This window comes from Epinephelus moara, chromosome 3 (genome assembly GCF_006386435.1).
Source record: "Epinephelus moara isolate mb chromosome 3, YSFRI_EMoa_1.0, whole genome shotgun sequence".
Lineage (NCBI taxonomy): Eukaryota > Metazoa > Chordata > Actinopteri > Perciformes > Serranidae > Epinephelus > Epinephelus moara.
In genome coordinates this window covers 23,543,628-23,561,701 of record NC_065508.1, presented here as the reverse complement: position 1 = coordinate 23,561,701, position 18,074 = coordinate 23,543,628, and the positions used below count along the sequence as shown (strand labels likewise).

Here is an 18,074-nt window from a genome sequence, read left to right as displayed (position 1 = left end):
CCGGCCCGATGCTACATTATGATTGGCTAGTCTGCATCTGGGGGTGGGACTTAGCTAAGGGTCAATTGGATGGATGAAAGTTATCTAACTAGTACCAAATGTTTTCAAATGCCAAGTCCATAGCTTATCATAATTTAACCATCTTTTTTAATGTTTCCATCCCACAGTTTACACTCCTTGTTATACAGTTACACGTCATGGGCCAAATGTCACATAGCAAATGTAGGAGCCTTTGCTACATGTTGAACTCTTCATCACTTCACACCACACTTGAAAATGACTGACCATATAACAAAAACTACAATCTGCAAGTTATGATTATTTATTTACACTAAAACAAATGTACAGTACAGGTTTTTTTATAATTGTTGTATAAGCACTTAATGGCGTGGTATTTCTAATGATATTGACATAATTAGAAATAAATAAATTGCATGAAACCAGAAAATGATGTAGCACCTTTGCAATAATGCCATGGGTCAAACAGCTGCGACCTTGCTGTCTCAAACATGCGTATCTCAAACGTGTGGGCTTCCTCTTGGATAGCAGGATTTTATATATTTTTTTGGGATTCATCTCTTTTCCTAATCCAACTTAGTTGCAAATACTAGATATTTACAGTACAGAGCAGCAGTCTCCGTATGAGGTGTATCTGCCTTCATCCTGACAGGCAGAACTACTCAGTCTGGTTCGCATCTAGGGCAAAGCGTACGCTGCTCCTCCGAGGCTCGGGTCTCTCCAGCAGTGGTGGTGATGGTTCTCCTCCAGCAGCACCCTGGGAATGATGATGACTGGGTCGGAGAACCTCGTCCTTAGCATCTCTAGGAGGCAGCACATGATTATGATACCAGAGAAGAAGGAGACAGAAAGAGACACATGATGAGGCATTTCTCTCAGGCGAACAAGTCATTGGGTAGATTTGGGATGAACACCCTGTGACCGCTCATTTCAGATCAGAATATGAGGCGTCTATTTTAGGGCTGAAAGTTGCAACATAACTATGGAGCTTCTTTTCATGTTTGCTTGTCACAAATAATACAGAAAAATGCATAAAGGAAATCTGAAATCTAGAACAAAGTGACTTACAATTCAAGTAATATGTATTGAAAAAAGAATATAAAAGCCATTGTGCCTTAGGAATACACATGTAACGTAGCTTTCAATCTATTTCTAACAATGCATTGGACAGCTTTACATTTGGATCAATTCAAACTGTCGATTTAAATCTATTCTTTGACCCATTCAATTAGTCACAGTGACACTATGAAGTACAGGATGCCAATAGTGCAATGAGGGTCTCGGGGTGTTCTGTGTAAGACTAGCTACAAGATGCAGTCCATTTATGGCAAAAAGTCCAATTCGAATGGAAATACTTTAGCAGTAAATCAGAGTGAAGATCTTTAACATGCACTTACAATTTCCTTTGAACTGTGTGTTTCCAAAGCAGAGCCGCTTCCCTCATTCCATTCATACTTACCTCTCATCTTATATCCAAGCTAACACAAGTCTAGACCAAATTATTAAGCACAACATCAGATTGCAGGTCCAACAGATAACAGTGGCAGCATGCTTTTGAGACAAATTTGGAATAAAGAAAAACAAAACATTATAATGTAAACATAATATGAAACGTTCTGCTAGTGACAACAAGCTAAAATGCAACAATCCAATCACAAGAAAAAATGGTGGCATTGTATGTTGTGTTGGTATTTGCACGTTATTATGTACCAGTTATGTTGAAACTACATTATAACTACATTGTGGTTAATGTGTTGTTAAGTTTAGGACACACAAACTACTTGGTTCTGAAAAGATAATGTTATGGCTTAAAATACCTGGTTTGGTTGGCATAGTTCTGACTGGAAACAGTGACGTCTCAGGAAAAAACAAACTATTTTTGTGCCTCTAGCCCATTGGGTGCCTAAAAAGTTGACAGACACACAGTGATGACTAGCTACAAAAACAGTGACAGGTTACTACAAAACACCCATGTTTGGTGCCTAAAAAGCAGCTGGGAAAAACAAAAACTGGTCGCAACAGAACACCTTTGTTTGGTGCCAATAAAGCCACTGTAAAAACAGCGGCAGGTTCCTACAAAACACCCACATTTAGTGCCTAAAAAGTCGCTGGAAATACGATGGGTTGCTTCAAAACACCCATGTCTGGTGCCTAAAAAGCTGCTGGAAAAACATTGACAGGTTGCTACAAAACACAAATATCTGGTGCCTAAAAGGCTGCTGGGAAAAACAGTGATGGGTTGCTACAAAACACCCATGTTTGGTGCCTAAAGGGCTGCTGGAAACACAGTGATGGGTTGCTACAAAACACCCACGTCTGGTGCCTAAAGAGCTGCTGGAAAAACAGTGACAGGTTGCTACAAAACACAAATATCTGGTGCCTAAAAGGCTGCTGGGAAAAACAGTGACAGGTTGCTACAAAACACCCATGTTTAGTGCCTAAAGGGCCGCTGGAAACACAGTGATGGGTTGCTACAAATCACCCATGTCTGGTGCCTAAAAAGCTGCTGGAAAAACAGTGGGAGGTTGCTACAAAACACCCATGTCTGGTGCCTAAAAAGCTGCTGGAAAAACAGTGACAGGTTGCTACAAAACATCCATGTCTGGAACCTAAAAAGCTACTGGAAAAACAGTGACAGGTTGCTACAAAACACAAATGTCTGGTGCCTAAAAGGTTGTTGGAAACACAGTGGTGGGTAGCTACAAAACACCCATATTTGCTGCATTAAGCTTTTTATCGTGACGTATTTGCAAATATACAATGCCAACATTTTTGTTTGGCGACTGGGCTGGATGCAAATGCTACACTTTATAACATGTGAGTGATCTGCCTCATAAATGAATGTAATCTCCACTCTTTTACCTGGGTGGATAATTCAACAGTCATGCAGTTTCTTTTAACCATGAAGAGTGGGTGCATTACAGCAGCCGAGAGGCTCAGGCATGGCTGAAGATGTCTGGGCTAAACCTGGGGCCTCCTTAAGAATGGGCACCTTAAGGAACCTTACATGTAGGATGTGACAGCAGGCAGTCAGACAGCCCCATTCACCCTAGTCTAGTGTCCATATGGAAGAGAAATATACAGAAGTGCTATGACCTGAGGAGTAGACCAGAGATAATGTGGTGAAACAAAACTGTGCCACTGTAATAGAAAACAAACGGAAACCATAACTCCATGAGCATGTATGAATGGGAATGAGTGGCATTTGTGGCTCGTGGTCTATTTCCTTTCGCTGCTCTCATGATCGATTACCTGGGATTGGGTAGTGCACAGCCCCACAGGTGTTGCTTTAGAGTCTGCACCCAGCCAATATCTCGGATTGGCTGGCAGAGTTGTATGTAGTGGTACTGTTTTAGCACAACCCTTCAAATGAATCAGAATGTCACTCATTAGCACATGACAAATTGGACACAGCATGAGAAAGAACAATATGATCTCAGCATCATATCACACATTAGTGGGTGTTTTCTTTTTTCTCGCATAAAAGAGCATCATTCGTACATTAACTAGAAGCCTAAGAAGCACATGACATCTTATTCTGGAATGAGTGTCTGGACATCCTTTGACGTGCATGTTGCTCTATAAGTTGGATGAGTTCTTGGAATATATTGGAGACAAGATGCAAAAATAATATATTCTTCAGTTCTCACATTGAGGGCAACATGCAGGGCCTGGACAGGATGTCAGAGCTCATGCCAGAATGTGGCTGGATAAGCATAGAAAGAAGTTGTGAGAGCAAAAAAATTCTCTTCCATGTGGATTTATTCAATGTTGTCTGTCTCACGAAGACAAAGACTGGGACAGGAGAAACTGGGACAGATACCTGCAACTGCTAATCTTTCATTCTTCTTAACGAAAAAAAGCAAGAAGACACTGCTTTTTCTGCTTTTTGCATTTATTTGTAATGTTGCATTAAATATGAGCAAGCAGATAGAAACACAAGCACGTCACAGTCATTTTTTTGTTGTTTTCTTTTTGCCCAAGACATAACTTTCTTTATCATACTTTCTATCCTTATTTGCCTAATAATCACAAAGATAGCACAGGGTGTGTGTGGTGTGCTAACAACATTTACTGCCCCTACAAGCCCCCTCCCTTGTGTTACATGACAAAGCATCCCCCCCCAACCAAAGGCTGCAAAATGCTATTGAGACAGGCCCTCATCTCTGATGGGGCCCGTGCTCAGCTTGGATAGACACGGTGGTTGTGGTGATGGTTGCTGTCTCAGACGCCACAGAATAAAGAGATGGTACAGTCGTCCGCTCAGAATGAAGGGAAGGATGCTGAGAAGCAGAGCTAATGCAAACAGTGAGGTGTGTGTGTGGGGTGGAGCACACTGATGGGCTGACCCATGACAAGACTGTACAGTGCTCTTCTAATCCAAAAACAAATAAAAAATGATGTCTCTATATATACGATAAGAGTTAGTGAAAGCAGCTGGATGCTTTGGACCGAGTGCAGACTCAGCCAAAATGTAGCCCTGCTATAATATAATATATTTATATAGATATAAAAGGGAGGTTATAATTAGTTTTAACAGATAAACAATTACAATACAACTTACTTCATGTTCCCTTTCAACACATCACACTAAGGAAATCTGGATTAAAGAGACACTTCACCCCAAAATCAAAAATACATATCTTTCTTCATACTTGTGATACTTTTTATCAATCTAGACTGTTTTGGTGTGAGTCGCTGAGTGTTGGAGATATCGACTATAGAGATGTCTGCCTTCTCTCCAATATAATGGGAGCGCCAAAGAATAAATTTGAAGCTCAACAGCAATGTCTCTTTCCAGAAATCATGACCCGGTTACTCAAGATAATCCACAGACCTTGTTGTGAGCAGTTTTATATAGGAACTATTTTCTGTCTACTGAACTACACCTGCAGACCGTATCACTGCGCAGAAGGAAGTGTGCATCTACGTCTAGCTCACCTAGCATCAAAGTTGCATAATTGCCTAGAGTTGGTTTGTGTTCTCACAGCAGCATTTACAAGCGGACCAGATGCTCTCGATTGGTCAGAATTTCCATGTAGGAAAAATCCAGGAAGTAAACAAAACATTGAAGAAGAGTACACTTGCAAGATAAATGTGACACTTTCTAATGTCACAATGGAGGGACAACTACGCAGGTTGATTTTAGCGCTGCTCATCGTGGACTATATTGCTGTCATTGTTCATTTTAGTCAAACCATACAGTTTGAAAACGAGGCGCGGCTCCAACTAGAAAACAATGTTTTGATGCATTGGATGTGCTGAATGTGCATATTAAGGCAGTACAGGAGGAGGTGCACATTAATAATCCTCCAGGACTGTAACATGCTCATGTTTAACCCAAACAATGTGTCATGTGACTGCAGTTGGTTCAGATCCAGGTTGAAACACGTTCTCACCACAAACGAGCCGCACTAGAGTTTGTTTGTAACCACACTGAGATCACCTCTTCAAGAGGGACTTAGTCTGGTTCTTTTGGTGTGCTGTGTTCACACCTGCCCAAATGAACTGCGCTTAGGGGGCAAATGAACATGAGTTCGACTGAACTGAACCAAACAGGGCAAGTGTGAGAGCACCCTAAGTTAGCCTGTTGCTAGCTATGAAGTGCTAGGTTAAAACATTTTTTTTCACATCTTCATGTATGATGAATAAAGTGGATTATTGCTACGTTTAGCCTCATGTTTATTCATAACAACAACATAGGGCTCAAATAACCATTGAGTTTGTGGATTTGTCCTGTACTGTGGGGACATGGCTGTAGCTATGTCTCCAAGCACGAGCCTCTCATCCATTAGTTGATCCAAGTCTTCTTCTGCACGGTGATATGGTTGGCAGATGTAGGTCGGTTGAAAGAAAACAGTTCCTTAACAATCTAGATTGATAAACAGCACCACAGGTTAGAGGAAAAATACGCATTTTTGATTTTGGGGTGAACTGTTCCTTTAAACTGTAATTCAAAAACAGAGGCTTTACAGCTTATTTTGGTTTGCTTTGCTATAGATACCTCTCACACACAAACACAGCACCACCATGTTGAACTTGCCACACACAGCAAAAGTACCTCCAGCGTTAAATCAACATTTTTAAATAAACTACACCATCAAACCAACATACGTTTCATCCTCTTGGAATTTGGGCAAAACATGTGGAGCATGGATTCAAAAAAACAGAGGCTGACGAACATTGGAGTCCAAAACAGAAGCAGTTACACTTATCATCACATCACTGTGCCATTATTGGAGTGTATTCAAATACAAGATGGTGCTAACAGACACAATTAGGAAAATGAGATCAAACTTCTATATCCTTGGTGGTGAATTGTTCATAATTTATTAGGAATGTGAATCTGTGCTTCATCTATACAGCCTCCTCTTTAAAGGTTATGTGAAAAGTGCTATTAAGCAGCAATATGAGCCGTCTTTCTGTTATCATCCCATAGCAGTCTAATCATATTGGTTACGGTCACCCTCGGCAGAGTGCATTTAAAAAAAAAAAAAAAAAAAAGCCACGAGGAGGTGTGTGTTTGTGTGCATGCTGCTGCAATTGCATACCACGAGGAGGTGTGTGTTTGTGTGCATGCTGCTGCAATTGCATAACTGCTGTGAAGCTTTGCGGAGGGATCAGTCTTGTAAATAAAGAGCACACTGGAGGTGATTACACTAAGTTATGGCTATTGAGATTGACAGCTCTGCACGCTGTGTGCTTCGCAGACTGGATACAACCTGAACCACTCAACACCACATTTCCCAGCTCCACTGAACTCATCCCTCTCTGATTCTGAGAAATGTTGTTACTCTAATGTTAGATGTCAGTATGACTGCACGACAGTATTATCTCATTCTGTGGGAATACTCATCTGCTATGCAAATGACTGGTGTTTGATGCATAATCAGTTTAGTGTGACCCAGATGGTTCGCTGGCAACAAATTGGGTGTTGCAAAATAGCCTTGAGAGAACTGAAATACCACGGTATGAATGGGCTTCATGTACAAACAGCGAATGCTGAATGGGAGAACAGGTTGTTTCTCTTTAGATGAACTGAAAACAATTTTGTGGAGCCTACAACAGAGTTCAGAATGAGACACTGGGTTACAAAATCACATTGAACAAAAGCGTTGTGATAGACATTGAGCTCTATGAACAGAGAACCGTAGCAGAGATGACAGAGCAGGTATAAAACAAGCCATGGATCATACACTTGTGACTAACCAAGCGGGACATTTATCAAAGATTTTCAGATTTTTAATTTGTGCAGAAACCATATCCAAAGTGCCAATTTGATTCTCCAAAACAATCAAAAAGAATGGGGAACAAAATCCTTGATAAACTCAACAAAGCAATCTGCTCAGCTGATCAAAGCCAACCCTTCAGAATTGCTTGTCGGTGGGGCCCATGCAACGAGAGCCATCCATTGCCTAGCCAGGCAGCCAGTAGCCATGGCAACCTGCAGATGGAGGCGAGCAGAGTGGGGGGTGGTGGGTGGCATCAAATGGCAGGGGAAGAGGATGCTCCCGCCCACTCGTTACTATAGCGATCTAACATAGCGTGAGGTGGGAGGAGCAATGGCATGTCATGTCTAAACCCCAATATCTTGTTATTATTGTAGTCAAGAGGTAGTGAAGGAGGACAGAGAAGAATGATGCTGAGAGACCGAACAAAGACGAGAGAGTAGAGAAAGAGACTGGAGGGGGAAACAGAGGGAAAGAAGATGAGAATAAAGATGAGAACCTTAATTAATTTTGCAGCCTCTGTGTTTGTTTTTCCCCCAAAAACATAAGAAATAAAAGGAGAAGTAGTGCTAAATGATTTTTACTCTTTTGCCTCAGCCAGTTTGTTGTTCATCTCTTTACTTTTCTCCTTGTCCCCCACCGCTGGCCGGTTCTCTGGCTGGTTCTCCGAGGTCGTCTTCTTGGAGCCCCTCAGCGCGGCGCTCTGCTTATCTTTGGCTTTCTTCAATGGCTTGCCCTGGCCTGCTGCTGTGGCTCCAGACTTTTTGGGTTTAGAGCGAGGGACACTACACCTGTCAACCTAAGGATGTGTGGATAGTGGAAATGAGATTCCTGAGCTGAACTTTTTTTTTTTTTTTAAATTTCTAAAACTGTGCCGTGCAATGAGATGAACATGACAAGAATTTTTCTACTCCTCACCTGTTTGATGGGGTCCATGTAAGGCTCGCTGTACAAGCTGCGTATCCTCCTCCGCTCCAGGGCCTTGTTGTCAGCGGGCTGCAGCGGGGCCTGCCCCTTGAAGGTGGCGCTGTAGCTGGTCTCTAGGCTGGTCTTCCCATCAGGAGGAAGGTACTGGGACCGGGCCCGGATCATTTTTGCCGGCTTTACGTCTCTGTAGGCCTTGTACTCAGTTCTGTGTGTGTGAGAGAGAGAGAGATGAAGGTCAAGTATCAGGAGGAAAATGTCCTGTGCCGCAGAGCTTTAAAACCCATCAGTGATGATTATCAATGCAGAGTCATGACAGAGCACAGGTGAGAGTAAGAAGTTACCCTCTGGATAATACATTTCTGTAAATGCTCTTGATAAACAGAAAATAATTCAGACCTCAATTGAGTATACTTATGGCTTTAAAGGTCTCAAGTTAAAGCAATGGTTTGACATTTTGGGAAATATGCTTACTTGCTGTCTTACAGAGAGTTGGATAAGAAGATTGATGATGTTCTCATGCATGTATGGTACCTTTTAGTACCAGATCTGTGTGCTAGGTACCCCAACAGAGGGGGGACCAAAAATGGGGACGGTATGAAACGGTTCCATTGGTACCATCCACAACTTTTGACAGTGGAAAATATGCATACAGAACTGAACTGTACCGTACTGCTCGGTGGAAACAGGGCTTTAGAGTGCATTGGGGTGGGAACACCAGGTTTAGACAAGAGGCGAAAGTGCCGCAAAGCACCCCGAAGCCTGGAAGCCAGCCACAGGGCTCTGTGGCTCTGCGGACCCACAAGTTCAGCTTCAGACAGGAGGTGGAAACGCCCCGAGGTTGTGAAGCCGTTGGGGGCCAAATTCCAGGTACTGAAACTGGTTCAAATGTAAAAAAGTTTTCAACCTCACTGTCCAAAAAAACAAAAAGAATCCACTACAGTCTCCGGTAGTTTCTTAGCAAGACTCTGAGAGGTCTCTGCACCCAGCCAAGAAATACCCCATTGTACAAACACCCAGGGTGCAGACATGAGGTAGTATCCATCCTCTCATCTACCTCTCAGAAGGAAAGTGAATAAACATATTTCCCAAAGTGTCAAATTATCCTTAAAATCCACACTATGAGAGATTTTCCAAAAAACAATATATAAACTCACATAAAACTAATCCATCTCAGTCATCACTTCTGACAGACTAGCAGTGTGTGGCAGTGTATTTATCTGCAGAGATCCTGCCCTCTGCCTGTATTCTCTTATTTTCTTCTTATTTTGGTTTGTTTGGGACGTTTCTGGCTGTCAGCCTTTGGGCAGTGGTGTGTAGCCTCCAGCCAACAGCATGAGGTCAGGACTCTATAAAAATGTAGCGACCAGTTACACTGCTATCTCCATCTCTCTACCCTGATCTGTGGTTGCAAGCTGCAAGTCTGTGTCTGTTTGATTGAGGGTGAGGTTGAGACATACACACACACACACACACACACACACACACACACACATACGCAGACACAGAGCAGAGAAGACAAGCAGACAGGATGAAGCATACTTCGGCTGAATTCACACAAATCTGTCAATGCAGCACCTCCCTGCAGGGCTGTGTGGAGGTGTGCGTGTGTTTATTTGTGCTTTGCAACATAACCACCATGAAACAAATCAGAAAAAAACATTTTATTACTCTGATTCTCTGCTTTGTCCTAATTACTGCATAGTACACCTTTAACATCAATTAAGTTTACTGTTTGTTTTTAAAGAAGCCCTATTATCCTAATTTTCAGGTTCATACTTGTATTTTCAGTTGCTACTACCACGTTTACATGCATTAATGTCCAAAAAACACTTTATTTTTTATCAAACTATCTGTGCTGGAACACCTGTATTTACCCTCTGCATTTCCGGGTCTTCCGTATCTCGGCGTCTCTGCACCGTCAGGAGTGACTGTAATGGAGAATAATGTCCCATTCTGCCATTAAAAAAAAAATCACCAATTAAAGCTTCTATACCAAAATCTTAACAACTTGACATGGTCCAGCAGGGGTATGATCCAAAATCAGGAAGAAATTAACAACACTGGCAACCAAGATTACATGTTTCCTTGACATTAGCATATAGCTTCAGTACTGCACTTGCAGCTGTACTGAATGTAACACAAAAGTTACATTCAGTACAGCTGTACTTTCTACCATGAAAAAAGCACCAATAAAAGCTTCTGGCACAAAACATTCCCAACTGGACATGTTATAGCAGGAATATAATAAATGAAAAACACTGGCAGCCAAGTTTACATGTTTTCCCTGATGTTAGCATGTAGCTTCATGTAGCACTGTACTTGCAGCAAGGTAACGACTGTGACAAAGTATAGAAGCACTTTTTTTATGTGAAAAATCATTAATGAAAGATTCTTAACCAAAATCTTCACAACCACACATGTTCCAGCAGGAATATGATCCAAAATCAGGGAGAAATTAACAACATATCCAAGATTATATGTTTCCCTGATGTTAGCATGTAGCTACATGTAGCACTGTACTTGCAGCCAGGTAATGACTGTAGCAGAATAAAGAGGCACTTTCACCAATAAAGCATCTAGCACAAAATCTTCACAACTGGGCATGTTCCAGTAGGAATATGGTCCAAAATCATAGAGAAATTCACAACATTGGCGACCAACATTACATGTTTCCTTGATATTAGCATGTAGCTTTCTACCATGAATAAATATTACCAATAAAAACTTCTAAACTGAAATCTTCACAACTGGACATGTTTCAGCGAGAATATGATCCAAAGCTGGGGAGAAATTTACAACATTGGCAACCAAGATTATTTCCTTGACATTAGCATGTAGCTACATGTAGCACTGTACTTGCAGACAGATAATTACTGCAACAGAGTATAGAGGCACTTTCAACCATGAAAAATCACCATTAAAAGCCTCTAAACCAAAATCTTCACTATCGGACATGTTCCAGCAGGAATACGATCCAAAATCAGGGAGAAATGAACAACACTGGCAACCAGGATTACATGTTTCCTTGACATTAGCTTGTAGCTTCATGTAGCACTGTTCTTGTAGCCAGGTAATGATTACTGTGAAAAATCACCAATAAAAGCTTCTAGACCAATATCTTCACAACCAGACATGTTATAGCAGAATTGTGACAAAAAACTGCAATCAAGTGTACATGTTTTCCTGACATTAGCATGTAGCTACATGTAGGAGTGTAGGCTATGTAATGTCAACACTTGCAGTAGCGTGCCTGGAGCAGATGACCACATAAAACCCCCCGCCAAGAACTGACCTTCAGCTCGTCTTGAAAGTAGAAAAAAACCATTGGAAACAGAGTATTCAGAACGCTCTGTTTGTTTATGGGGATATATATATATATGAAAAGCATTCCCAGCTACTATCGTGCTTCATTATACCTCTTCAATATTTCGTATATTTGTATTTTCTTTACTCGTTTTGTGGCTGACATCTGCGGTGTAATCATCCCTATGCAAATCAGTGATTATTTTGGGTCTCTACATTGTCCCTGCGTATTGTGTTTTGTTGGCGACTGTCTCATAAAAATCATTAAAGGAAATCTCTACAAAAATAGATATTACTTTCTATTATAATCCCTGTGTAGAGATCAAGTGAAGTGGTGCATTACTACTGTAGAGCAGAGTATGTCAGAGGTGCTGTAGGTGGGAGGAGGTCTGCACCGCAGCGTGGTGGTGTGATACTCTGTAGTCCTCCTCACACAGCAGTTCTGAAGAAGGTCAGCAGTATGGCATTCACACAGAGCTGACTGGCCTGCAGCATGTGCTCTATATCAGGCTCCCCACATTTACAGACCTATGGATAAGTATACCACAGAGTCCAACCGCAGCAGCTTGATACCAGGTGCATATTATAGTCGTATACTTTAATACATCTCACTGCATCACTGTCTTTCTCTCTGTCTTATACTTTTGATTATTCTCTGCAGTGTAATGTTTTCCCACAGCATCCATTCATTTGAAACTAACATTGCAGATACAGATGATTATTTAAGGCTTAAACTACTAAAAATTATCACAGGATAAGGGTATGGTGAAGACATGAACATGAGCTATATTGACAGAAGCTTCACTCTTAACAGCTTTGTCCTACATAATCTTTTTATCAATCATTTTTATCTTTGCATGTCTTGTCTGCACTTTTGCTATTTTTTAATGGTGATTTTTAAAAAAAAATTATAAATCATTAACTAATTATTTTTTTACCTTTTATATCTTTTTCTCTTTACTCTTTTACTGTAAATCTGTATCCTTTATTTTGTTTTATTGTTATTGGCTCTGTAAAGCACTCTGAATTGCCCTGGAGTATGAAATGTGCTGTACAAATAGCTGCCTTGCCTTACATTAGAAAAGTACGCAGTTACAACACCCAAAGAGTGAACAGAGAAATGGTCAGGCATCAGGGAGAAGAAAATAAATATAGAGAAAAAAAAAATAGGAAGCCTTTTAAGTACGCATGATCACTGAAAATAAATAAATATACATAATACATACAGACACTCGCATAACAAGTTCCTAAAATATCAGGAAAACTCATCTCTGATGCAATATTCATGAAAAAAATGCACTCAAAAATCATCATAATGCTTATTTACTCAAACTTCCTGAAACTATTGCGTTCACTTTTTGGATTAATTTGTATTTATTTAAGTTATTCTCTACTGTTATTGTTATGCACTGCATATAATATGAAACATTTAATATCATAAAATGATTTCTGATACTCAAGTACAATAAATATCAGATACCTGTACTTTTACTCAGGTACTTCATCCACCTCTGCCAATATTTTTCATGGTGTCTTACTCCTCCTGTCGTAAGATACTGAGATGCTGTAACTTCAAGGAAAACAGACAGCTCTCTGTTTTAGGGCAGTCAGGTGACACCTATCTGTTGTCCCCTGTGGCTCCACTACAGTCACAAACAAATAAATTTCTCCCAACGCAGCACAATGCAGTGTGAGCGCAGTTGTAGCCAAGGTTCAGTGAAAAGTCTGCGCTCCCCGGGGCAACACCACGGATAGAAGAGCAGACGAGGACGGGCTGCTGTACTCGTGCCTCATTAGAACAATTTGTTCGCAAGTCATATAGAAAGACATCAAATCAATAACTGGCAGCTATGGAAAACAGCATTGGAGACCGCGTGATCCCGTTTAATGTAATGTGTGTTTCAGGGACGGGTGCATTGATTTAACATGTTTTAATGTATTACACTGAGAAGGGGTAGTGAGAGTGGAGCTGGGGTGTCTGACCTTGCATCACAGTGTGGAAGCTGGGCTCCTGCATTTCTAGATGGGAAGCGTTAAGCCACCAAAACAGAGGCTTTAAATGATCATATTTTGAGTAAAATTGGCGTACGCGTCATAACCACGAAAACAAATAGGTGTAAATGTGTAAATTTATACATAATAAAATGCATGGAAGGGATGATGTGTCCAAAAGACCTGTCACGTCCATCACAGCCACAGTTGTAGGATCGATACTGTGCTATCCTGATCATGTCTTGAAAGACAGCTCAGACTAAAACCAACCACTCACTGTAAGCTCCACAAAATGGTCAAATTATCATACATTACGGCACCTTTGGCATTGTTGATCGTACAAAGGACATGATTATCACACAAATAGGATAATTATTGTGCATCTGGCATCGCTGTTAGGCTCTGACCTCAAATGTTCTTGTGGTGGTTTGTCATGGGACAGCATGTGGGAGTCAAACAACAACAGAAGGACTTATGAGTCTTAGATTTTTCTCAGTGGATTGTAATGGTGTGAAAAAAAATTCTATATCAGTTAAAGTATACGCTACATACCTTGCTGTCAGACAGCAATTTGCGATGGGCAACTGAAGCGGCTGTATCGCTTCCTTCAATGCCAGACTACATTTGACTACATGATTTACCCTTGCCTTGATCAGTTAGTTTGTGTGGGTTTAAAAGGGTTAGTTCGGACTCAAAAAAGTCTTAGAATAAGAGGCCGTTTACACATGGCTGGCTATTTTCATAAACGGACATTTCACCGTCTCCATTTTCAGAAAGATCTTCGTTTACACTTACCTGTGTATATATACACATGAGCATGCCAAACCTGTAGGTGGCAGTGTAAGGAGAAGCTCAAGCCTTCCATGTATCCATTGTCACCATAGCAACATAGGTCGCACTTTTGACACAGGTGCAAGTTCTGGCGCATACTGTGACGTCGGCTGCCTATAACCAAAGAGCATGGACACCAAGAGGCGAAGCTCAATAGAACGCGTCATAGCAACAGACTCGCCCTTGGTTTCGTCCTACCGCCGCCATTTTGTACTGTCAGCAGACCGCAGCAGACCCGCTTGCATACAAAAACACACAGACAAACTGAAGTATATCGCTATTAATTATGCTTACAATGCTATTCACCTCGTGATAGCTTGGTCACAGCTGCTTTTTCACGTTTTTGTAAAGCAAAATATAGACTTTAAAAAAAACAAAATGAAGAAAAACAGCCTAGATGGCATCTCAACATATTACATCCACTTATGAGAAGATTAACTTAATTACCCCTTCAAAATCACCCCATAAGCCAATCTACCAAAAAATTAAAAAATAAATAAATAATAAAAATCAATATTTTAACTAGAAACACATTAATGGCGACGTCACATAGTCAGGAATAAAGATTTATTTACAGTTTGTACAGTAAGGGGACAGTAATAATAATAATAATAATAATAATAATATAGGCTATTTTAATGTGATATATTTTATACTAAAGCAGTAATCAGTTCTGATATAAATGGTCCAAGAGGCCATATATAGCCTATATATATATATGTATTTGTATTTATATTTATATATATATATATATGTGTGTGTTACCTTCCCTCCAAAACTGGCATATTAAATTGATATTAAAACACTTTAAAACTTACACCTCAGGAGTTCTTCCCTGTCGGGATCCTTCGGGAAACGGTGGAAGGCCAGGTGCGGGGTGTTCCACTGATAGTTGTTGCAGTTAATTGCACTACGCTGTTTTCTTTTACTTTTTTTCTCCTCTCTCCTTGACATCTTGTATGTTGTCTGAGCGCAACAGTCCAAGCTCAACAGTCCAAAATGGCGGCAGCGCCTCTAGTGGCTGTTGGTGAAAATTCAACGGAGCTTCGCCTCTTGGTATCCATGCTCTTTGCTATAACCAAGGCTATTCAAGAGAAGGCTGAGACACGGGGTCAAACATGGGGGGATTGCACATGCGCAATGAAACTTGAGCTGCGATTCTGGAGGGTGACAGTGAATAAGTGCAGACCAGATGTTACTGCGCATGCGCAATCCCCCCATGTTTGACCCCGTGTCTCAGCCTTCTCTTGAATAGCCTTGCCTATAACTCCGTTTATCTCCGTTTATCTCAGTTTACATGCAAACGCGCAACTGGAGTTTTCCAAAATCTCCACTCTGGCCGGAGTTTTTAGAAAGTCTGGATTTAGAAAATCTCCATTTGCGTGTAAACTAAGGGCAAACAAAGGAAGATGTCTCCGTTTATCAAAATCACCGTGTACGTGTAAACGGCCTCTAACAAACAATTAAATTAAGTCATTAAGGCAGCAGTAGATTAGCAGCTCCCGTGCTCAGCAAGCTAGAATTACAGTTTTTTGTCAGTGAGTCTGATGGCTTTGATGAGAGACTGAAGCTGTTAGTGGCTTCCCTGTCAGAGTGGGTTGAGAGCGGTAAAAATCCACAGCAGTACATTGTCTCCAAACTGGGGGTGGGCTGACTGCCATCTACTGTTGTAAATACACTGACTGTGGATTATCTCATACAACCCCACTTCAAAACTTTCCCCTGAAGTCATACCTATGTTGGTGCCACCGGTGAATATACAGCCACCGCCAAAAAACTTTCAGAGGTGTTGGATCAAAAAATTCAAACTGTATAAAAGTGTATTAAAAAGCTCAGAGTAATTTAATCTGTGTAGTGTTTCAATCTAACAGAGATCTTTTTCAGGTGTCGTCAAATCACCATCACAAAGCAGAACAAGCAATATGAGCACACAAACACATTCGTCACTCAGGTGATTGTGATCTGCTTGAGTGAGAGTCAGTCCACTCTCAGGTTGGACCAATCAGAGCAGAGCTGAATAAGACTGTCTGATACTTCAACATGGGGGATAGAGCATGCCTCTATTAAAAGAAACTGGAGACATCAAAATCAGTTTTATACAGGCATATAATGAATGTAACACATCAGAAGTTAAGTCAAATATACAGTATATTATAAACATGTCATAAAAACTGCTATATAGAAAAATACAGCGAAAAAGTGGAGAAATAGAGAACAGTGATATATTATGGGACTATACACAAATTCAGATTAACAACTGATAAGATATTGCTGTCTTAAATCTCTATTGCTTGCAAAAAGATATTCTCTGTCAGACTGACAATCGCATAAAAAGTTCCTAAAATAACAGGAAAACTCATCTCTGATGCAATATTCACAGAATATAATGCACTCCCCTCAATTTTTTTCTTTTTTCCCAATTGGTGAATCTCATTCAGGGCGCCCTATTTAAACTGCTCTGGCCTGCCTACTGTTGCTGCTTCCTCTGCAAGCTACTTTGCAACCTGCCTCCACCCCAGCTCCTCCTTTTCATGCTGTGTCTGACTTATCAATATCATTTCTGTTTGTCAGTGATGCTGGGGGGGTCTTTGCTGCTGCTCTCCCTGCCTTAGGCTTTCCATGTAAGCGCATGGAAGGGCAGGGAGGTTTGCTCTATCTGCCTTAAGGCTTTCCATGTAGGCGCATGGAAGGGCAGGGAGGTTTGTTCTCTCTGCCTTGGGCTGTCCTCATTTGCACGTGGAAGGGCAGGGAGGTGTGCTCTCTCTGCCTTAGGCTTTCCATGAAGGCGCATGGCAGAGGCCTTAGGAAAGGCAGAGTGGCCCCAGAACAGAGCCATACCGCCAAATATAATACTGCAAATGAAAATAAAGTTTTCTTTGACTAAAGTGTTCCTGACTGAACTAACATTTAGGCAGTATGAGGAAGGCTAAATTCAAAATGCTTTAAAGATTTAAAAAATGTTATCCAAAGTGACTAATAAATTTATATTTGACTCAACTTCTGATTGTTGTATTCATTATATGCCTGTATAATACTGATTTTAGTGTTTCTTTAGTTCCTTTTCACAGAGACATAATCTGTGAAAAGGAACAGTGTTATTCAGCTCTGCTCTGGCTGGTCCAACCTGATTGTTTCAACCTGACTCCCAATCAAGCAGATCACAATCACCTGAGTGACGAATGTGTTTGTGTCTGTAAATGGCTTGTTCTGCTTTGTGATGGTGATTTGAAAATGTCTGATGACAATGTCTGCTGGAGGGAAACATTGCACAATTAAAATTGCTGTGAGCTTTTAATACAGTGTGTGAACCACTAGTGAATATACTTTGGACAAAACTCAGACAGCCATGCTTGCAGCTTTGTGAGGTCCAACTAAATGCTTAAAGGCAGCATGCTAACATATTGTTAATTAGCACCAAACACAAAGTACAGCTGAGGCTGATCAGACAGGTCATTAGTTTTGCAAGTATTTAGTCAGAAATGGACAAAAATGTTGCACTAATGACAGTGGAATGGAAAAAGTTAAAGGGTCACCAAAGTTGTTATAATTCATAAACAGACAGATGAACATGGAGGAAAATATGAATTTAATTATGATTTGTTATAGACGTTACTCAAGTATTTCATCTAACCTTTGTGAAACTGTCAAGCAGAACATAAATAAAGACAAGTGACATTTACAAATTCAAACAGATTTTCAATTAACAATAAGTTCCCATTAATCTAAACTTTAATCAGCTATCAGGCGCTAACATTTAAGCTATTCATGTATGAA

The 18,074-nt window shown here is 40.7% G+C and overlaps 1 protein-coding gene across 4 annotated transcripts in view; it reads right to left on the bottom strand.

The window, feature by feature from the left end:
* Positions 1–338: 338 nt before the first annotated feature.
* map6a (microtubule-associated protein 6a) overlaps positions 339–18,074 on the bottom strand; it is a 32,396-nt gene continuing 14,660 nt past the window's right edge. The window contains exons 2-5 of one of the 4 annotated variants that reach the window (XM_050041069.1): positions 8,166–8,379; positions 7,832–8,046; positions 3,271–3,381; positions 339–821 (exon numbers count right to left, since the gene is read on the bottom strand). In XM_050041069.1, coding sequence (XP_049897026.1) covers positions 677–821; positions 3,271–3,381; positions 7,832–8,046; positions 8,166–8,379 — 685 coding nt within the window. In that variant the 3' untranslated portion in view covers positions 339–676. Of the gene's footprint in view, positions 822–3,270; positions 3,382–7,831; positions 8,047–8,165; positions 8,380–18,074 lie in introns of those variants that run through there. The other 3 variants (XM_050041070.1, XM_050041071.1, XM_050041072.1) reach the window with 3 other exon arrangements.